Source organism: Ceratotherium simum, chromosome 34 (assembly GCF_057802395.1).
Source record: "Ceratotherium simum simum isolate JZ-2026a chromosome 34, ASM5780239v1, whole genome shotgun sequence".
NCBI lineage: Eukaryota > Metazoa > Chordata > Mammalia > Perissodactyla > Rhinocerotidae > Ceratotherium > Ceratotherium simum.
Window position 1 is genome coordinate 5250872 of NC_141933.1, and position 23284 is coordinate 5274155.

Genomic DNA, 23284 nt, shown 5'->3' on the forward strand with positions numbered 1-23284 from the left:
CGCAAGGCAAGGAGGGTCCGTGTGCCCGAATACATTTGGGCTTGGTTCTGCGACCGGGTGCCGTTAAGGGACCACTTTAGGCTGGGGCGATCCGAGCAGATTTATGAGATTGTTCTGGTCCAGAGGATCCTCAAGCACTGAGCACCAAAAACAGGCAGTGTGTGCGGGAGGAGAAGCTCGGTCTGAGAAGCCCAGGAGTATTCGCCATCACTGGGGCGTTGACTCAGCTGGAAGGAGCAGTGCTGGGGAGTGTCCTGGGGAATGAGCTCCCTTCCCGAGAGCTGCTAGAGCATCAGCGGGGCTGCCAATTTGGTGGAGGCTGGGTGGGCACAGGTGCCGCTGAGGGACCCACTCACCCCAGGGGCTCAGTGAACCCCCAGCCCTGATGCAAGCCCCCATGGGGCATTGCCCCATCTCACCCACGTGAGTCCTTCACACAGAGCGCCAAGTGTATGTCCCATCACATCACCTTCCTGAGCCTTCACACAGAGCACTGAGTACGTAGCAGCCATCCTTGTTGTCACCATTGTCCCCTGGCACCAAGGAGAGCAGTTGGGGCTGCACGTGTGTTGGGACCCGTTGTGTTTATGGGCTTGTTGGCACCACGGGCTGCCTCGGCCGAGCACTTGGGGAGAGAAGGGGGAGACAGAGGCCAGATGGCCCTGATCTGGAAGGGTAGGTAGGGGCAAAGGACCTGGGGAGGGCCCGAGTGAGGGGGGCCCAGGAGTGATTGGCTGGGGTGACTCTCAAGAAGTGGGCATCGCGTTAGCTCCTCACATGCCACTTAAGGTGGGGTGAAGAGAATCCTTTGAATTCGGCTCCAAGGGGCATCCATTATCATGGGGATATTCTGTGGTCATTAGTAGCGTGGACTCGGGGCAGGCTGGCCTGGGTTTAATTCCTCCCTGCCACAAAATAGCTGTGACCTCATCTCTGTGCCTCAGTTTCCACATCTGAAAGATGGGAATGGTGGTGTTGAGCAGTGAGCTAGTCCATGAAAAGGCTTGGAGCAAAGCCTGGCAGGAGGGAAGGACTTACACACACTTGCTGTGACTTCTGCTGCCAGAACTCACTTAGGATGGGTCCCCTGGAGGGGGTGCGACGGGAGTGGGGCTAGATGAGTGTGTAGGGGAGCTCTTTCTCTGGGTCTGCTGCCCCCAGGCAGCTGAGCTCACAGCGCCAGTCTGCATTCTCGTCGTTCATTCAGCTTTTATTGCAGAAGGTTATGTGCCAGGCCTTGTGCTCTGCACAAGATGCAGGGAGATGAGGCCCCTGCCCACAAACAGTGCGGTCCAGCTGCAGGCAGTCGGATAACGGCAGATAGAGAACATCATAAATGTGTAATTTCCTTACATGCCTAAAAAACTGTGAAAAACGTTGTCCTTTCAAACACATGTGCACGGAGATGTCACGAATTGTTTTTAATCCTTCCGTCAGAGTCCCCTGGGCCAAGTGTCGCCAAGCCTATTTTGGGCGTGGGAAAAATAAGCAGTCTCTTGATGCCGTGGAGAAAGCAGCATTCTTCGTGACGCTGGACGAAACGGAACAAGGATACAGAAGGGAGGACCCAGACACGTCACTGGACAGCTACGCCAAGTCCCTCCTCCACGGCGGGTGCACTGACAGGTACCGCACTCGCCGTCTGAAAGACGGTCGTTTGCCTGTGAACTTGGAGCAAGTGTTACACGTGGCTGACACACAGCCTCAGCTGTCTCTACTCTTAAGGAATAAGGCGAGCATAAAAATATAACTTTCAGTTTTCTTCTTCCTCACCAAACCTTGCACGCACGCACACACACAGACCATAAGCAGCAAAGTTGGGATTCTTTCCCTCCCTGTGCATGTCCACCTCCCTTTGGAGATGCTGGTCTGAGGAGTGGCTGCTGGGTACCCGGACCCAGGCGAGAGAAAGTGGTGGGTGGGGCCTGACCAGGATGTCAGCTCTGGCCCTGCCCGCTGGTCACGTGACTGTTATGAGGTTGTTCCACTTTCTGGAGGCTCCTTTTCCTTATCTGTAAAGTGAGGTCCTGCCTCCCCGTCAGGTTGGGGGCGAGGATCGCTGAGATGGGGGCTGTGCTCGGGCACATATAGCCTCCCGTCTCTCCTTGGTTGCCGTATGCATCCTTTTATTCTATAATAGTGTGTCCTGTTCTCCTTCTAGTCTCTGGTATAAAAGTGCTTCTCTTTGTCTGGAACAAGGAAGAAATGAATGACTTAGAGATCTGTATGTGCCTTTATCCTCACTCTACAGAGATTTATTAACAGCTGCTAGCTGTTTGCGGGGTGGGTGCCAAGTCAAGGAGCCCATCCAGAATAAAACAAATACATAGCTTTTATTTATTTGCCTCTTTTTAAACATTTAAATTCCATAAACATTTTTGTTTCACGTAGGTGGTTTGACAAGTCATTCACATTTATTGTTTTCAAAAACGGCAAGATGGGCATGAACGCAGAACACTCCTGGGCTGACGCACCGATTGTCGGCCACCTTTGGGAGGTGAGTTTTTGCAGCTTTAACTTGAATGTGGAAATTGCTGTTGCAAATCCAAACCCCAGACCAAATTTAATTTTTTAGTACAGTCAAGCGCCGCGTAATGACATTCTGGTCACTGATGGACCGTGTATGTGACAGGGGTCTAGTAAGATTAGTACCACGTAGCCTAGGTGCGTGGTGGGCTCTACCATCTAGGTGTGTGTAAGTACACTCTAGGATGTTCGCTCAATGACGAAATCGCCTAATGACGCATGTCTCAGAACATATCCCCATCATCAAGCAACGCGTGATTGTGTTTGTCTGATTGTGTAATAAGAATTTTTACACATGTTGGTACTGCATATAAAGTTAAATGACCAAATGAAAGACATTCTTGTCTTCATTTCCTACAACTTAGGTTTCTTAAATAGAAACGCATTTAATGCCATCTTCCGATGGAACTGAAGTAACAAAATAGCACGGGCTGGCCTGCTGGTAGTGGTTAAGTGCTCGCACTCCGCTGCGGCAGGCCAAGGCTTCGCAGGTTCTGATCCCAGGGATGTACCGACGCACCGCTTGTCAAGCCATGCTGTGGCGGCGTCCCGTGTAAAGTAGAGGAAGATGGGCACGGGTGTTAGCCCAGGGCCAGTCTTCTTCAGCAAAGAGAGGAGGATCTTGGCAAAACCTAACCTGCTGTTCCTTTGGCCAGCAGAGGTTTTCTATGTGGGAAAAAGGATAAAAAGGGACATACAAAGTACTCCAGTCTTCAAGACAGCAGTGTGGTCCTCAGACATTAGTATACAATAAGAGCAGCCAGTAGCTAAAGGCTCTTCACCGTCCTTAAGTCTCTGCTGATGCCAACAAAGGCTTAGAGATCCTTTCAGCTGAAAAGCCAGCAGAGATCAAACCACCTTCGGCACCTCTGGACACAGCAGCAAGACACACTTAGATCTTTTTGCAGAGCATAATCATCCAGGCCTGTTACACCCTATCCCAAGGGCTTTCTGAGTGATAGAGCTGTTCTTTGCTAAAGGAGAAAGAATCTGAGCCACGGGCAGTCTAGACTACACAGGGTGAATTGACCAAGTAGAGAAATCTATTGGATATTGACAAGGTCAGGCTTATATTTTTAAGTATCTGGATAAGGTCAGGATAAAGGGATTTAGCCTTAGCCTAGGGTGACCAGCTAGAAGTGGTAATGTTTGTTACTGCCCAGCTGACAGAATGGCCTGTGACTCGAGGGACCGGATGGGAGCCCAGATGCTCCCCATCTGGACGGGAGCTGACCCACTCTCTAGTCGTGGAGGCCCAGGCCAAATGAAAACAGGCTAGTGCAGTGATACCGTCATACCAGTTAAAAAGAAATCTGAATTTGAATCCGAGTCAAAGTTGAATCCTGTTTGTTCTCGATGTATTTCTGATATTTAAATGTGTTGGGTTCTTGGAGGCTCTGACGCAGAGCAGCTCAGACACAAATAGGCCGACTCCTTCACTCGCTCAGATCAGCACAGACGCCGAGCACACATGTATGCGGCCCCCTCCACGCTCCCCACCCTGGAGCCCCCATCCTCCTTGGCATCTGACAGTGTCGCCATCTGACTTGGAGTTGTTTCTGCCTCTCCCACTGGAATGCGAGCACCCTGAGCACAAGGATTTGTTTTTCAAAAAATGTTTTCAGTATTGAGATATAATTCACATACCATAAAATTTACCTTCTTAAAGTATACAATTCAATGGGTTTTGTATATTCACAAGGTGGTTGTGCGACCATCAGCACTATCAAATTCCAGGACATTGTCATCACCCCTAAAAGAAACTCCCCACTTCTCCTTTCCCCTCTTGCCCCAGCCCCTGACAGCCATTAATCTACTTCCTGTCTCTATTGATTTGCCTACTCTGGCCATTTCATAGAAGTGGAATCATACAATATTTGGTCTTTTGTGTCTGGCTTCTTTCATGTAGCATAATGTTTTCAAGGTCCAGCCATGTTGTAGCATTATCGATGCTTCATTCCTTTTTTTGGCTGACTAATATTCCTTGTATGATTATACTGCATTTTGTTTATCTCTTCATCACTTGATGGACATTTGGGCTGTTTCCACTTTTTGACGACTATAAATAATACTTCTGTGGACATGTGTGTACAAGTTTTACGTGAACATGTATTTTCATTTCTCTTGAGTATATACTCAGGAGTGGAATTGCTAGGTCATATGGCCATCTTCAACTTTTAGAGGAAAAGCAGAAATTCTTGTCTGTTTTGTTCACCATTCTCACCCTGGTGCTCAGAAGATCTGCTGGACCCACAGTCAGTGCTCAGTCAATACTGGTGAATAAGTTGGCTTAGGTTTCCCACCAGTGAAAAGAGCATCCACACCTGCGCTCGGGTCCCAGCTCACCGAGGAGTGGAGCTTGGACAGCCTGCCTCACCTCTCTGAGGCGCAGTTTTCTCGTTTATACACATGGGAATGGTAGTTATCATCTTACAGGCTAGATGTAAATATTCAACCGGATAGCAGCCAGAGAGCACTAGCACGCAGCTGGGACCTGGAAGTAGGCTCCAAGCAGCTTCTTGGCGTCAGAGTCCTGGCTTTGCTCCTTGCCAGTCTGCGAGCTGTTGAACCTCTCCAGGTCCATTTTTCTCACCTCTAAAATGGAGATGAGAACTGTCTCATTAGGTGGCTGTGCAGAGGATGTGCATACGGTAAGCACATACCGTAGTGAGTAGCTATTGTTAGGTCTTGATGGTGTCTCTATAAAGAATATAAGGATCTGTCTACTTTTGGAGGTCAAATATGTTTCATGTAACACTATTACTATAATAATCTTCTCTGACTTTACACACGTATCTTTTTATTTTCGACAGTATGTCATGTCCACTGACTGCTTTCAACTGGGTTATGCGGAGGATGGACACTGTAAAGGCGACACCAACCCGAACATTCCGTACCCCACCAGGCTACAGTGGGACATCCCGGAGGAAGTAAGTGCGAATTATCAGACAATGGGTAATGACCTTGGGTGGGAAACGAATTCCGGCTGTACTTCCTGAGCGTTCGTGAGCTCTGTTGAAGACCACGGAGACCGAAATTTGTCCACGTCGGGAATTTTCGCTGGGGCCGTGGAGGTGCTGCAGCTCCTGTTCCCTTGGAAGCCGCGGTAAATGTTTCTTCTTCCATTTAAAGCTCTTGGCTGAGATTGTCAGTGAGACCGGCAGCTGAAATTAGCTGGACATCACAATGTAAAAGTAAAAAACAAAATCACTTTGTTTAGAGTTGAAATAGTCTCCATCACTCATTTATAATTCTTAAACGTAAAATAATTTTTGTTCCTTTTAAAGATTCTCAGATGCAGTCTCCACTCAGTAGAAGCCCTTTGGGGAAGGAATTTGAGGATTGGAAATACCAAATCCGAGCTCATCTAATCCAAGCAGGAATATTCCTGGGGCCCAAGAACTGATTTTCAATGTAGAAGATCCTGTATCTCGTGCTGCAGTCTTATGCAGTTGCTTATGTAGCGTGTGGGGCTGGTGTGTTGTTCCTCAGAGAGATGTACCCTCTGCCAGAGTGCGTGGGCTTGGGGTCCTCTGGCTAACCAAGTCACTCACCATTTATTTTAAAAAATTTTTAATAAGATTTAATTTTTTTAGAGCAGTTTTAGTTTCACAGCAAAATTGAGCAGAAGGTTCAGCGATTTCCCATATTCCCCTTGCCGCCATAGATGCACAGCCTCTCTCACTGTCAACATCCCCCAGCAGAGGGGTACATTTGTTATAATCCATGAACCCACTGTTGACACGTCATCATCACCAAAGTCCGCAGTTCACATTAGGGTTCACTCTTTGTGTTGTACATTTTGTGGGTTTGGACAGATGTATAATGTCATGTACCCATCATTATGGTATCATACAGAGTAGTTTCGCTGCCCTAAAAATCTTCTGTGCTCTGCCTGTTCATCCCTCCCCACCCCCCAACCCCTGGCAACTTCTGATGTTTTTACTGTCTCCATAGTTTTGCCTTTTCCAGATTGTCATACACTTGGAATCAGACAGTACGTGGCCTTTTCAGGTTGGCTTCTTTCACTGAGTAACATGCATTTAAGCTTCCTCTGTGTCTTTTCATGGCTTGAGAGCTCATTTCCATTGGATGGTTGTACTACAGTCCATTTATTTTTTAAGATTTGTTCCTCGATCACCACCACATAACAACGGTGGATTTCACAAAACAAAACCCATGACTGTTCGGCATGCCCTTCGGGGTCCCAGTGGGAAGCAGGAAGCCCCAGTCTCCTTCCTGTATTCTTCCTGCTCGGGCCACCCCACCACCCTTCGAGGAAGCGGGGAGTGCCACATTGCTAACACGCCGTGCCTCCTGGATAACCTTTCTGGAAAAAAACAAGAGGAAAACATGATACGTGTATTTCCCAGCAACGATTCTGTTAGCTGCACTGCAGACTAGCTCGCGGTTTTCTTCAGGGTACGTGTCAGTACCTCCCCCAATAAGTAAAACCTGGTTCTCCTTTTTCTCAAGTGTCAGGAGGTGATAGAGACGTCCCTGAACACCGCGAACATTCTGGCCAGTGATGTGGATTTCCATTCTTTCCCATTCCACACTTTTGGGAAAGGACTGATCAAGAAATGCAGAACGAGTCCGGACGCCTTTGTGCAGCTCGCCCTGCAGCTGGCTCATTACAAGGTAAGAGCCACGAGCCGGGGCTGTCATCCTGAGTGCTTTTGGGGTTCCTCAACACAGGCCCAAGGCCTTTGCCCAGTGGGTAGGGAAGGCTGGAGACCTGTCATGGAGAGGGCGGCCGCTGGTGCGGAAGTACAGCCATGCTGGGTCTTGTGTGTCACAGTGTGGAGTGCTTCTGCCACATACAGGACAGGACACGTGTTTAGCAGAACCACTCTTGGGTAGCAGTAGTTTCCTGTATTACCCAGGAGACGGAGGATCTGGGGGATGGAAGCGAAGTGGGATCTCATTGCTCTACAACGAGGAGAATTAGACTTTAAAATAAGCCACAAATCCTAGAGTTTGGTAAAGTAGAAATACTTAGGGCAAATGACTTGTGGTCTCTGAACTTTGACATCCTCTTCCAGAAATGGGGACACGACCAGCCCCTGGGGGTCTCTGGGATGGAGGGGTCCCTGTGTACACAGAAGCACGCAGTGTTTCCATCCCCTTTCTCTGGGCACCTGGTCACATTTCGGCTTGCATGTGGTGGCCCCATCGGAGGAAGCAGCGCAGGCCCCTAGGAGGACCTAAGTGGGACTTCGTGCCTCTTTGAGGGAGCATTCCACCCCAGGGAGGGCACCCTCGCTTTCCTGGGGCAGCGGAAGTCGTTGTGGCATTGGCTCAAGATATGCCCTGTCTTTAATTGAAAACTCCTGTTTTATTTATCTTTTTTTTTTTTTTGTGAGGCCCATCAGCCCTGAGCTAACATCCGTGCCAATCCTCCTCTTTTTGCTGAGGAAGACCGGCCCTGGGCTAACATCCGTGCCCATCTTCCTCCACTTTATGTGGGATGCCACCACAGCATGGCCTGACAAGCCATGCGTCGGTGCGCACCAGGGATCTGAACCCAGGCCGCCAGCAGCGGAGCACGAGTACTTTACTGCTATGCCACGGGGCCGGCCCCAAAACTCCTGTTTTAAAACTTGAGTGTGGCACATATGTGACGAGTATAGTGTCCTTGAGAGAACAGCTGCTACCATTTTTGGGTTTTGCTTGGTACCAGGCACTGGCCCAAGAGCTTTACGCATGTCACTCTCACAGTCCCCTCACCAGGGAGGGGTACTGTTAGCCCATTTTACAGCGAGGAAACAGGTACAGAGAGGTGAGGAGACCTGCCGAGGTGACACTGGAGTATGTGGCAGGGAGGGATCCACGTGGCGGCTTGAGTCCACGCCTGTAGGTTGGACTGCTCTGTCACTCAAGAAACAGACGCAGAACAGCGCAAGAGGCAACGTGGAGACCCGATAAACTAGAACTGATGGGCCAAAATTGTAACTAAAATTGACGCCAATACAGTTCTTAGCAAAGATGATCGCAACGTGAAGCTTTCTTTTCCTAAAGAACGTACCCACTGAAGTGTAAGGACCAAAAGCCACTGGGGAGAGCACAGTCCTTGTAGGAGATTTTAACTCAGCCCTTTGTCTGACGGATCCAGTGACTAAAAGATACGACGGGATTGAGGAGTTGGATCTTAGACTTAATAAGCTTGATTTTTAAAGTTGATAAGCAGACTTTGCACCTAAACATGCAGTTTGGGACTATAAAAGGAGCTGACACCTCTGATACAGGGAAGATTTTGTCTCTACCGAGACAAGGTAGAAAGCCTGAGAAGGTCCGTCCCCACAGATGAAAGAGAGGCTGTCGGAGAACCACTCGTAAGGTGAACCTGCTCGAGGCAGCTTCCTCCGTGGCTTTGAAGAGCGTACGGCTCCAGAGCCTTCGGACAGGCAGGAAGCTGGCCGATGGATTCCCGGAATTAGCCTCCCTCTGATCAGGATAATGAGCTGCATGGAGCCGGCCCCGGGTACCATGCTGAGTGCTTTGCAGGAGCCGAGTAACCCTCACGGCAACCCAAGGAGAGTAGATTCATCTCCGCTTCACACAAGAGGAGGTGAGGTGTCCCGCCTGGATCTACAGCTTGTCATGGCAAGGCGAGGCTTGGGTCCAGGCGGGCTATCAGGCGGGCTAGTTCTAGAACTCATGTCTTCAACCGCTATGATACAGCTTAATTTGATGGATACACAAAAAAAGAAAGCCTGTTTTGCTTGTGAATATAAATGCAAAGAATCTAAATAAAATATTAGCAAATAGAATCTGCAAGTATAGGAAAAGTATAGTCACCAGCAACAGCTTATACCAGCGGCCAGAAGATGGTTTCGTATTAGTAAAAGCAATAATAGATTAAATCATATTACTATATCAGAGAACAAACCAGGCAGTCACTTTGACAGATACTAAAAAGGCATTCAAAATTTAACATCCATTCCCGATAACAGCTCTTGGTAATAGGGGCTGTTTCCTTAACGTGATAAATACCATCGTGTATCAGTAGCCAGCGTATGGCTTTAAAGGTGAAAATGTGGAGGCAGCCCCATTAAAATAAGAAGGATGAGGCTGTCTCCAGCAGCTCCACTGTGCTCGAATGTCTTTCCGTAAGTGCTGAGAGCAGCTGACAAGATAATCGGGCAGGGGGAGCATCTGTCTGTCTACTTGGAAGATGGAGCAGGTGGAAAGCTGTTACAGTGAGGAAGTGTGCTCAGTAAGGGGGCCTGGTGCAGAACTATACACATACCAGTATCTTCCTCACGTAGCAGTGATAGTCAAGTAGAAAATATAATGGAAACGAAACACAAAAATCTAGGACCCCCAGGCGTCGTTTGTAAAGCAGACGGGACCTTTGGGAAGAAAGGCCAGATCCACGGAGAAGGGATGGACACTCTCAGAAAGGGAGGAAAGTCCATGATTTTGGATAGAAGACTTGACACCACAGAGATAACTGTTGTCAGGTCACACTGAACAGAGAGATCTGAAGATGATTTTAGGAAAGAGGCTTGACCGACTGATGCTCAGGTTCACCTGGAAGAGCTGACATTTGCGAATAACCAGTAACGTTCTGAAAAAGAAAGTCACAAGGTGGAGACACGGCCGGGTGAGGTGGAGACTTGCTCTTTCAAAGCCTAAAATAAAGATGTCAGAAGATTATAGTAATTAACATGGTGTAGTCCTGGTGCAAAAATACTTCCATGGAAAAGTCTTTGTTAAAGGATAGGAGACCTTTAACATCAAGGGAAAGGGATGAATCGATTAGTAAATGGAGTTGGCAAAATTGGCTAGGGGTTCCATTTGGAAAAAAAATAAAACAGTCCAGTAGAAAAATGGAGTTAGGGCAGAAATTGGTGGTTCACAGGAGAAGAAAAATACAAATGGTCAGTGGGTGTGCACAGAAAGTTGAATCTTACAGGAATCCTGTAAGTGCAGCTTAAATAAGACTGTTTTTGCCCCTGCAGTTGGCAAAGGTCTTTTTCCAATTCCGCGTTTGTAAGGGGGGGACTGAGAAAGGGACGTGCGTACGCAGCAGTGGGAACAGTAATCTGTGACACTCACACAGCCAGGAAGGTGTATCGGGAAAGCATAACCATTTACCCGGAAAATTCTCCTTTGAGAATTGTATCCTAACTTTAAGGACAGGTTCACAAAGATGTGTTTCAGCATGCCCATCTCTAAAAATTTGAAGCAATCGGAAAGGTTACCAATGTGAAACTTGTTAAATTATGGTATTTTTGTACAATGGAATATTACACAACTATTAAATGATGTCTGTGGCATATTCTGTGAAAAACTTAGTCATCAAACGGTACGTCATTATTTATTAGAATGATCTGCAAACTCTGGCCCATAGGCCACTTCCAGCCCTTCTCCAGTTTTTGCACGGCCCTCGAGCTAAGAATGGTTTTACATTTTTAATAGTTGAAAAAAGTCGAAAGAAGACTAGTATTTCATGATACGTGAAAAACAAATGAAATTCCAGTGTTCATAGAAAAGGGTTTTATTGGCACACAGCCACCCCCACTTTTTGACATATCCATTGCTGTTTCTGAGCTACGGTGGCACAGCTGAATAGCAGCGACAGAGACCATCTGGCCCACAAAGACTGTATTTACTACCTGCCTTTTACAGAAAATGATTCCCGACTCTTGCTTTATTATTATGCGCAAAGTCTAGAAAAGATAGATGGAAAATGTTAGCAGGTGGTGCTGTGAAGGTTGATCTTTATTGTCTTCAACTTTTCAATGTTTTAATTTTCTGCACAAGCATGTATTGCTCAAAGAAATCAAGCTACTTTTCTAAAGTTAAGGATTATTTGTTTTAATAACCCAAGCACTTATATCTCTTCTTCGCCCTCTGGCTAGAAACCATCAGGATTTCATTTTTCCCTCCCCATGTCAATTCTTCACATAGCACTCAATCTATTAAAAATGACCAATCTGTTGCAGTCATCTATTAGAAATTTAAGTCAGATCCATCCAGGCGGAGTTCTTTAATGCCTGCTATGTTAGGAATGGGACTCTTTGCAGAGCCAATATTCAGACCCCGCTCTGCGCACCTCGGAGCTGCAGGGCCTCCCTGAGGCTCTGCACAGATCCACGTGTCCCGCGTGGTCCTGGGGGTCTGCTCCAGGCTTCCGAACCTTCTTTGTGCCCTGGACCCCTTGGGCAGTTTGGGAAAGCTCTGGGGACCCCTTCTCAGAATAATATTTATAAAGCATAAAATGGAATACACAGGGTTACAAAGGTAGCCAGCTAATTAAAATGCAGGTGTCAAAATATTGAGCATAAATTTATGATACAGCAGATAATTTTTTATGCACTAAATTTTGAGTTGCAGGTCTAATTACTGCTGTAATTCTGAAATAGTGATAAGCGTAGATGATATTTTGGAATATCTGTAACAACCGTAATTTGATGTAAAAATAGCTATGATTTTTCTATTCATCATCACAGGCACTGCGTATAAATTACTGTGGTTTGTTGCCTGTGCTTCTAAACGCTGTATTTCAGTTTGCAGTTAGTGGAAATTGAAAAAAATATATTTCCCATCCAAGTTTACACATCCACAGGGTTAGTAACCATTTATCTGGTCCCTGTCTATCCTTCCAACCTTCTCAAATACCACTTTGGGCCTCATTTGCTCCATTTTCACCACACTGGCCTTTTCGTTGCTCCTGACTATGCCAGGCCCATTCCTACCTCAGGCCCTTTGCACTTGCTCTCCGCTCATAGTTGCTGTCTCCCAGATTGAGGTGTAGGTGCTTAGGTAGGTGGCTTAGGTGCCACCATCTCCTATTTAAAATAGCCCCACGCCATCGCTCTCTTCCCACACCCTGAGTTCTTTCTATTCAGCGCACACATATTTGTTCGTCCCCCGTCTCTCCCGCTAGAATGTTTGCTCCTTGAGGGGAAGGACGTGATCTGTCTTGTTTGTCACTGTATCCCCAGTGCCAGGAACGTGCCAGCCACAGAGGAAGAGGTGTCAGTAAATACAGACTGAATGATTTGATGAAGACACTGGGCAGTGGCCATAATTCTAGCCTATAGCTATCTGCTTCCTGGTTTGGGGCCAGATTTATTTTTCATTTGGAAATTAGAGGTGAACAGTCCACCGAGTGCCATCGACCCGAGCAGTTAGCCACAGGGCAGCAGTCCCTGTGTAAGGGGTCCGTGTTCTCACGCCTTGTGTGTTCATGTCTTTATAGACTTTGTCTTTTGATCCTGCTCCTTAGAAACTGGCGATGTTTTGGCAGAGGTGAGCGGCCGCTCTGGTCGTGGCAGGTTAAGTGGGGCTGCGGGTGTAACCCAGCTTGGCTCTCTGAGGGGTCTGAGCACACTAATACTCAGTGCATTTGCCAAGAGGTTTTTTTAGATGGTTATTTTAAAAATTGGGGTATAATGCATGGTTGTGCTGACTGCTCCTACAATTAAAGTGTGACGTTGGAAAGTTGACTTCAGACAAATCATGGCATCATATAGCCCAAGTTAACTTTTGTGAAATGACTAAAATGCCAAATTGATCCTTGTTCCTTGTCTCCTCCTTCCCTCGCCCTCCCCACTGCTTCATAATGAGCCCCTTTGAAACATCTGTCCTCCGGGAGCCTGTAGGGAGTTCTCTGAGAGGCACGTTTGGTAAATACCCTGGGCCCCCTGCTCTCCATGCAATCGAATGAGGAGGGAGAGCCCTCCTGGGCCCCATCCAAGGAAATGTAATGACTCACGTATCAAAGGACCAGTGTTGTGAGTTGTGGTTCTTTGTGTTGGGTGTTGGGGGCACTGTGGAAGCCTTCAGCGTGGAACAGCAGAGGCGGGGTGGCCGACATCGCGGTGTGCTCCCCTAGACCTCTGGGCCTGGCCCCCTCACCCCTGCCTGCTTGCTTCATCGCTGTACCTGCAGGACACGTGGGGATGGCGAATGTGACATCAGCCCCAGCCCGTGGGGAGGGAAAGAGCCCCTCGAGGCCATTCACAGGCCTGGACTGCACCCCAGGAAATTCAGCCTTGCTGTTGGTGCCCCCTCCTGGGTTTACTTAACAGTATCGGCCTGTTGCAGAGTGTCCTCTCTCAACCTGGGGTCACCAGGACCCTGATGACCAGTGGGATGTTGTCTGGTCAGGAGTAATTTGGGTCCGCAAACTGCCGCTTATCACTTTCCTGTCCATACTGGGAACCTGGTCGTCTCGGAGCTGGCCGGGTGGTCGTGGGCACCCGGTAGTTAGCAGATGAGTGCCCCCAACACACCCCCTCAGACGCTGTCTCTGTCCTGCGCCACCTGCAGCCTCCACCTGGAGCCCTTGCTGTGCTGTCACCACATCACCATGCTCCGGGGTCTCAGCTCTCCTGTCATTCCAGACCCCTTCTGGTCCCCGACGCCTGTGTCCCTGGGCCCGTTCAGAACCTCCCCCATTCTTTGCCCTCTGCCCATCTTGCCTCCCATTTCTCCTTCCTGGGCGTGGATTCCACGGCCTGTGGCCATCACCCCTGACGTGGGCCCCGTGGCCCCAGACGCAGCAGAACCACCCCCGGTTCAGTGCAGCTCTCCGCCTGCTTCGATCCTGTACCCGAGAGGTGGGCACGGCTGGAGAAAATCCCCAGACTGCTGGCTCGTCTCACTTCATTAACGAGCGCTGACTCCGGTGGGCCCCTAACTGCCCATTTCACACCCCCTGTCTCCCACGTCCAGCGCCTTCCGCCATCCTTACTCTCACAGGCCGCCTTTCTTCTGGTTTCACTGAGAAAATGAGAATCTTGTGAAGACACCTCCCGTCTGCTCCCCCGCAGCCTCCACCAGCCCCACAGCTGTTCCCTCCTGCTTTATCTTCCCTCCGTCCAGTGGGGGCTGTCTGTGCTTCATGCTTTGGCCACCCGCCCGGTGAAGGCCATGCCTCCTGACCCGTCCCCTCTCTTGAAGCACCAGTCTCGGTACTGGATCATTCCCATCATCATCCACATGTGACGGAGTATCTCCCGTTAACACCTTACGTCTTTGAATAATTTCAGGCTCTTGCATGCAGATCTCCTTGTCATGTACCATATTCCTTCCATAACCATGTTCGCGCTCGGGTAGGTGTGTGAAACTCAGGAAACTGTCATGGCATCAGTAGCATCTGAAAACAGAAACCTGGGTTACCCAGAAACTGACCCCCCAGCCCTTTCCAAAGCTAATGACGTCTCCATCTGCCTGCTGCATAACCCCGTGTAAAAACTGACGATGACTAAAAACTAAAGCTGACGATGAAGTCTGCTTTTCCTTGCTGACCTTTACTGATCCCTTCTTAGGCTTTAGAGGTCCTCCCCGTGCCCTGCTTTGTATTAATACTTTCCCTTTCCCAGGACATGGGCAAATTTTGCCTCACCTACGAGGCCTCCATGACCCGGCTCTTCCGAGAGGGGAGGACAGAGACGGTGCGTTCCTGTTCCATTGAGTCGTGCAACTTTGTGCTCGCCATGGTGGACCCCACGCAAACGGTAATGTGCCGCCAGGCTGGGAAAACAGTGCTTTACCTAAAACGGCTCTTGAGCTTGTGTGCAAGCTTCTCTGATTAAACCTTGGGCGTCCCCTCTTCTCCAGGGACTCCAGCTCCAGCTCCTCCTCTCCTCCACCCCTTTCGAGGGAATAGAACGTAGTGGAAGGTAACAGTTGGGACGTACACAAAGAGGTTCATGTTAGTGTCCATTCTGCATTATTCTGTAATGTCTACAAATCAGATTATACTTCCTAAGAGTCTTTAAAGTAGAATAGTACAGGACACAACCAGTGAAGAGAGGCCTTGGAGGTAGGTGCTGCAGAACAGTACAGGTAGTTGGTGGCTAGGTGACACACCGGTGACCATCACACAGGAGCCTTCTGCTTGGGTTACTGAAGCCCGCCGCCTGCACTGAAGGCCCCCCAGCAGACTCGGGGCTCCCGGTGTTCCATACGCTACCTTTGAAAATCCCAGCGGGAGCCCGTGAAGTATTATCAATTCGTTTTCGGAGGTAAAGAGACAGAGACTGAGATGGATTCAGCAAACTGCTGGGCTACACAGCTGGTGAGTGGCTGGGGCCAGACTGTGCCCAGGTCTGCCTGACCCAGAATGCAGATGCTCACTGCTGATGACCGAGGAGACACGGACCAGGACTCTCTGCTCTGCTCCGGGGAAAACTTTGTTCTGGAAGGGCTTTCAATTCTCTAGGAAGAAATCAGGAGGTATCATGACAGATTGCTCTGATTTATCATTAGCTGCCTTCAAAAACAGCCTTAAAGACCAGGTCTTGAATGGGGGTGTCAAAGCCTGGACGGGCCTCCATTTAAAGGGTGCTGTGCTGCCCTCATTCTGTGATGGACTCCACAGAGCCCAGGAGAACCTGAAGCAGCCTTTTCAGGTCAGGTTGAAAGGCCCAGAAGCGCTGTTTTAGTGGAGTTGCTGTTGCTAGCCAGACCACTTGAGAGGATTATTTACGATCCGCAGTAACAATGAGAGGGAGAGAACTTCATTTCCAGACTATGAGAATCAGAGGTTTGGGCTTCATTACCCGCTGAGTGATCTCATTTGTGTAAAAGGTGAGATGACACCAGCTGGGCTGCACACAGGACCCCAAAATTGCTTCTCCAACAACCAGTCCCCCCGCAGCTTCCAAGGAACCCCATTCGAAGCATGAATCTGGGGAAGGGGCAGTTGGTTCATGGGGCTTCTTGTCAGGTCACCTTGGCAACTGCCCAGCGCATCTCTCCCGGACGCCCCCAGTTCCCTGCTTTTTTAGTGCCCTGTGGGACCACTGGAGAGAAGGGCCCGTTACCCTCATCTTGGAGCTGAGATCCATACTACACAACTTGAAACTTCCATCCTTTGTTACTCAGGTTAAACAGAAGCTCAGATTATTCAAGCTCGCATCCGAGAAGCATCAGCATCTGTACCGCCTCGCGATGACCGGCTCTGGGATAGACCGCCATCTCTTCTGCCTTTATGTGGTATCCAAGTATCTCGCTGTCGACTCCCCTTTCCTTAAGGAAGTAAGTCCCGTCCTCCTATGGCAGCTCACCCAGTTTATTAGCTAAACCAAAACTTAATAAATCAGTACAGCCTTGCTGTACTGGTGTAACTGGTGTAACCAGTGGGTCTTTGGGCTCAGCTGTCATCACGATGGAAAATTTGAGCTGTGGTTCTTTATCCCCCTGGAATGCTTTGCTTCCAATTTACCCTCTTGACTTACTAGACGTAAATAACCTCCAGACCATAGATGATAGTAAAATGTACTAAGATAATTGGGAAGTGATGAGCTCTGAGTATTTATCACCTTCAATTTTAATTTTTTGTGTGTGTGTGTGAGGAAGATCATCCCTGAGCTAACATCCATGCCAATCCTCCTCTTGTTTTGCTGAGGAAGCCCGGCCCTGGGCTAACATCTATGCCCGTCTTCCTCCACTTTATATGGGACGCCACCACAGCATGGCTTGACAAGCGGTGCATCAGTGTGCGCCTGGGATCCGAACCCGGGCCGCCAGCAGCGGAGTACGTGCACTGAACCGCTACGCCAGGGGGCCGGGTCCTATCACCTTCATTTTTAATAGAGTTTGTTTAATTTTAATTTTATTGAAATTTAATTTTTAGTAACGGCTGTATTTAACAAGCAGCTTGAAAAACTCCCAAAAATTAGCAGTCGGTTCCCGGGAGCTGGCACCAGCCTGCTCCGGCACACCACGGCCCCCAGTCCGAATCTTACTTAATGTATCTGCCACCTGTTCTCCGGAGAAGCCGTCAGCTGGTGCTGGCCCCTCCAGTCCAGGCGCCCCCACCTGCTCCACCCCTCTCTGCAGACGTACTGCCCCGAGCCAGCGAGAGCTTGGGGGACACAGACCACTGGTGTCTGAAACAGTCCGAATTCCGAACAAGCCTTTTCTTGTCTCCCACCGGGGCTCCTCAGGGACAGAAGAGGGTGGGATTGGGAGAAGTGTCATTGGAACGTTTCCTTGTTTTACTCATCAGGTCTTATCTGAGCCTTGGAGATTGTCAACCAGCCAGACCCCTCAGCAGCAGGCAGAGCTGTTCGATTTGGAGAAGTATCCGGAGTGCGTGTCCAGCGGAGGGGGCTTTGGACCGGTAAGTGCCCGAGCGTCGGTGTGCACAGAGTTACAAGTCCTAGGGACAGGACTTGTCCATTCCCCTCCGCTTCAGGCCTGCCCCCATTCTGAGCGCCCCTCACTGCCATGGCGGCACGCCACTGTGAAGGAATTCCTACAGACGTGAAGGGCAGTCTTGTATTTAAAATGTTAGAAGGCCCCCTTTTCACATCACCTCGTTCCCCAAGCTTAAATTTAAACCTGCTTTGCTCTGTAGGTTGCCGACGATGGTTACGGTGTGTCGTACATTCTCGTGGGCGAGAACCTCATCAATTTCCACATATCTTCCAAGTTCTCCAGCCCTGAGACAGTAAGTACCAAACAAAGTTCCTGTTTCTAAAGATGGAGTGTTTTTACTGTTTTCTTCTTAAGGGGAACACATCCTCAATCTGACAGAATATTTCCAAGCAATAATTTGCAGCAAGTACTTTTCCTTGGTTTCGACATTTTCAAATCAATGAGTTTTAACATTCTCTTAACCTAGTTTGAAAGAGATTATCTTACTTGGTTGAAAACGTTTATCTTTGCTCATAGCAGTGCTTTTAAAACAGTGTTGGAGTGCTTGTGTGATTTGCAGACTTTATAACGTTGGAGGGTGGACTAAGGTTGGTGTGCCCACACTAAGAAATACGCATACGTGACGCAGCAAGGGGACTGCAGTGTTCTCTGTGAATGGAACACCACGCGACATCCGTCCTAGCATGGCACACTTAATCCTTGTTTATATTCTCTCCTTTTCCCATTGTACATCGCCTGACAAGCAATACCAAGTTCACCATTAACAGAGAAGCTTGGAATTCATTTACTTATTGTGTTTCATGGAATGCATTGACACAGGGGAAGCCTTAGATCAAAAACACATACACTGTTATCTCTGTTAACTTTCAGCATTTCTCCAGAATGTCTAACTTAATGATCAGCCCATTAAGTCAAAGCTTAGAGAATTGGTAAAAAGGAATGTTAGTTCTTTGAGTGAGATTATAGGTGAAAACGCTTGAAATGTGGGAATTTCCATGTTGTGATGTGTTTTTTGTTCTTTTTTTTTTAATGGAAGGATTCTCATCGCTTCGGGAAGCACCTGAAACAAGCAATGAGTGACATCATGGCCCTGTTCGGGTTCAGCTCCAATTCCAGAAAGGAATTCCATTAGGGCTGCCGTGAAGGAAAATGAGCTCTTCTGATAAAAACCAAATGAAAAATAGCTCTTAATCCTGATTGTAGGTCAGGTTGAAAAATTGCTGTACAAAACTCGAAAGTTGTCCTTCCATCAAGGATTTGGTGTTTTTGTTTTTCTAGAATAGCTGGCTCCACCACGTGAAGTATAACCCTACTATTTCCAGGCAGGTCCTGACTCTGGGAACATGTGCTCAAGTCCCCAGAAAGTCTTTGCATCAACTTGTGTTTATAAAGGGATTAAAATATGGTTGAGCTAATTAAGGAATTAGTGGGGTTGTGACTTCACACACATTGGAGATGGAAATGGCGTGCCTCCTCGGTGGCCACCAAATAGCTGGTACTTATGGGCATTTAATTTAACCAGAGCAGCATAAACATTTGTTCAGAGAGAAGAGTGGTGTTCAAGTGGGAGATGTTAACAGTTATAGTGGATGCTCATGTAACGTACTCACGAAAACGCTGTGCTTTTGGAAACATTTTCGTCTCTGTGGGTAACTCTCTCATTGTGTAGTTTGCTAGTCTGTGTCTGTCTGTCCATGTTTAAAGCAAGTAGTGTGTCACGTCTTTAGTTTCACTGACTTTACAAGTCTTCAAAACCCAGTGCCTTAAAAACAGAAGGCCCTAAATGTAAGGGAGACCATATGAAAGATTTATTTTGTAAAGTCTTTAGGTGGAATTGTGGGTGTCTTACTCCCTTGTCATTGTACTGAGTGAATCATCCTAAAAAAGCATTTTCCTGTGGTTTCCCTACCCCTAGAAAGACCAGCTTCCTTAGAAAGGCAGCTATGCTGGATTCCGCCATCAGACTGCCTTCCTTTCTTTATTAAGCTACAAAGGAGAGAATGGGCATGTGTCAGAAATGGAGAACAAGGGATATGATGGTCAGATATTATGTGTCTGGAGCATTCACTGAAGAGTAAAATATAACGTGTGCCTCAGGATTACCGTTTACCCAAACTGACGGCCAAGAGAGCAGGATGTTGGCCACTGAGAGAGGAATAAAACTTGAGAGAAGAGTGACCTCAAAATGGTCAGGAGAGTGCAGCTCCAATACGCCAGTAGGAATGCTTTCTCATCCCACCCAGTGAGAGAGAAGACCCACTCTTGTTTCCAAAGGAGCTGGAGGTAGATGGAAACGATATGCTGGGCCGTCTCAGTGACTGACTGTGTCACAAACAATGGGTGCTAGGTTTCACACAGCCTACCCTTTAGATGGGAGTGCCTTTATGGAAAGAGTGTGGTTGACCAAAATGCAATTATGCACTGAATCATCTTCAGTATTTAATGTACAAATAAAGGATCATGGAATGAAATACCCATCGCCTCGGGGCTGTAATGACAAGCTTAGCTGTCTCCTTTTAAAAATTGTGTATTTATTTTTCTGACCACTTTGTTGGGCTTGCCTCTATAAGAGTTCTGCACTCCAATGATATTACAATGATGAGGCTGAATTATTGGAGCAGAAGACAGGTGTTTGCTGCAGAGCACATGCATATTTTATTTTTGTATATGTTGTAATGTAAAAATCCCACCTCAATGGGCCAAAGATTTTTTTTTCCTCTTAAAGCAAGAAGAAATGAAAACAGACAAAAAAGCAAAGAGGAAAACCAACAACCATGGTAACAAAACCCCCTGTTCATCTGTAGTAATATAGTCAAGGAGGTGTGGGAGGAATAGCCCGCTCTGCCTTGGCCAGGCGTTGCTTCCCTATCAACGCCAGCATCAATTACTGTCAGAGCCACCTAAATCATGCACTGTGGACTACTGACCAGTCTGTATTACCTAGCGTTCACATGTGAATTCGAGTGTAGACGTGTTGGCACTCAAACATATTTGGGCTTGTCTCTCAGGTTTTCAATGTTTTCAAATGTAATTGTTGCAAATCAGTGCAGTTGTCAATGCAATTTTATACTCCTTAAAAGAAGGAAGAGTGGGTTTTTATTGTACATGTCAAAAGGAGGAGGTAAGAGTATTATGTATTTAATTTAATTTGGAACAAGCCATAGTCTTAACGGAGCTGTGGTTTGAATTTGTTAGCTTGGACTGTCCATTGCATGTAAATACAATATGCTCTTTTTGATGTAAATCGTAGAAATGCAGTATGAATGTTATTATTAATAAAAACATTAATCCCTGTCTACCACAGTATTTGCTTCTGTCTCTTTTGTTATACTAATAAGGAGGTTATAAGTCAGGCTCAGGCACGTGAAGGGTGAGAACTTAAAAATAAATTTGCCTGTCATTTTATCTCAAAATGAGTTTATTTGGGAATAGCCAAAACAATTGCAATTCGGGACGTGCATGCTAAGGCAAACCATAGGCAAATCCAGCAAACAAAGGAGGGGAGCTGTTTTTACAGAGAAAGAGGGGAATAAGCAAGTTGTTGTTCTAAAGGCAAGTCCACTGGGGGAAAGTAACAGTCCAGGGCAGCAACAGCTTCTCACTGGCTGAGCTGCGGTGTTTCTCATTGGCTGAGCTGCGGCTTTCTCATTGGCTGGGCTGTTGCTGGGTGGGGAGAAATCTTCAGTAGTAAAGTAGTTTTATTTCCTGTCCATCTTTTCCTGGTTGGTGTAATTGACAATGTGCCATAGGGCATGAGAGCTCCTCCTACAGGCCTTCCTGACTCCAATTTAGTTAGGGTTTCTTCTATTAATTCCCACAGGACAGAGGTGAGACCAAGATGTGCAGAAATGGCCTGGGGTTGGGCAGAGTGGACATCACTAGATTCATTGACCTGACAGAGGGGAGGCTGCTAAGTAGGGCTGCAGATTTTCACACTACATTCATTTATTCATCCTCTCCCTTGTCCTGGTGCCCTAGAACAGAACATATTAGGTGCTCAAATATCTGTTAAATGAATGCATGAAGTCAGTTTTCTCAACAATTCTTAGTGCCTACTGTGCACCAAGCTGTCTAGGCACTGGGAATACAGCAGGGACTCCACCAGGTCCTGGCTATCATGGAGATCAGATTCCAGGGGAGGAGGTAGAGAACCAGTCGAAGGATCTTAAGTGTTCCAAGGTGGATAAGAAGATCATGCGTGCGTGTGTGTGGGTGTGTGTGTGTGGGTGTGTGTGTTGGGGGTGGTGGAGCAGGGGGAAGAGTAGTTGGCACAGGAAGAAGGCTGATTTAGAGACAGGTTTGAGGGTTTCAGCTGAGATCTGAATGACAAGACAGCCGGCTCTGGCTGATCGGGCAGGGTTGGAAGAGCGTTCAGGAGTAGCAAGTATTACAGAGGTTCCAGGCCTTTGATTCTGACCAGCTTGGTGACTCACACGGTGGCCAGGCAGGCCAGACACGATGGCTGACGCATGGGAGCTGCCTGGGAAAAATGTCTGATGTGAGAACAAGCGAGTCGTATGGCCTCGTGGGATAGGTGCTTGCTCAGGCTTTATTCAAGCTATTGACTATTTTTTTCTTGGGCTCTCTAATTTATATTAGCTGCCTTCTAGATCCCACAGTCTGGGGAGTCCAAGTTGCACTCTTATTCCTGCTCCTGAACTCAACTGAGTTTAACACGATGTGACTATTCCAGCCATAAAATTAGAGTAAAGCCATCTATACACACACACACACACACACACACACGCAGATCCCCTGGACTGGACAGTGCTCCCCTCTGATAGTGCTCCCTTCTGAAAGGCAGCGTGATTGGGGATGGCACAGTGCTAAAGTGTAGGAGGGTTTATGTATTACATAATTAAAGAAAAAAGCTATCCTAATTTTCATGTGAAGAAGACGCCAGAGCCTTCTATGGAGTCCTGCCCTATGGAGTCCTTCTATGGAGTCACAGGCCCACGGGAAGTGAATTCTCTAAGTGGACTTCATTTCCAGCATGTTTGTAATGAAGTGGTTGCTGGGATTATATTTTAAGTTGTTCGCATGGCAGGAAAATCCCAACAGTGAGAACATGGTTACATTTTGTTCTTTTAAGGTCAACTTTTTAATGTCCCAGAATAAGTTTTTAGATAAGAAAGTCCTAGTACACTTAAGGCTGTGCCTTAAATTTAGGAATTCTCAACCGTGCACAATTTTCTTGGGATTTCTTGAATGCTCAAGTGTACAGCTAAATAGTAGTAGCACATAAGTGATGCTGTGTCTTGGTTACTACTGTTTGTTAGAAAAGTATTTAATTTTTAAAAAATGAGATGAGAAAGCTGATGTTTTACATTTTTATTTTATCAAAATAATACTTGCACATGGAAATCGTACCTGTGAGTCTGGGTACCCCAGAACCCCACCCCCATCCCCAGAATACCTTTCAGCTCTGCCTGGTTGGACTTGCGGGTCACAGCCATACGCTAAAGAAACTTTCACCTCTTTTCTTGATGAAGCAGGGTTGACTTCTGCTTCTATGAAAGGCGGATTTAGCTCACTCCCCACCAAAGTTTGTGTTACATTTGTGTTAGTTGTATCTGTTACTTCCAGGTCTTGACCAACTCCCCACCCCCAGACGTCAGTCGTCAGTGTTGGG

General features: G+C 47.5%; 1 protein-coding gene across 1 annotated transcript in view; it reads left to right on the forward strand.

Annotated features, from left to right (window-relative positions):
- CPT1A (carnitine palmitoyltransferase 1A) overlaps positions 1-20955 on the forward strand; it is a 61435-nt gene extending 40480 nt beyond the window's left edge. Inside the window, exons 11-19 of the mRNA XM_087422516.1 lie at positions 1438-1626; positions 2392-2497; positions 5340-5456; positions 7003-7167; positions 14868-15002; positions 16375-16527; positions 17501-17614; positions 17852-17944; positions 18689-20955. Coding sequence (XP_087278642.1) covers positions 1438-1626; positions 2392-2497; positions 5340-5456; positions 7003-7167; positions 14868-15002; positions 16375-16527; positions 17501-17614; positions 17852-17944; positions 18689-18784 — 1168 coding nt within the window. The 3' untranslated portion in view covers positions 18785-20955. The remainder of the gene's footprint in view (positions 1-1437; positions 1627-2391; positions 2498-5339; positions 5457-7002; positions 7168-14867; positions 15003-16374; positions 16528-17500; positions 17615-17851; positions 17945-18688) is intronic.
- The last annotated feature ends 2329 nt before the right edge of the window (positions 20956-23284 follow it).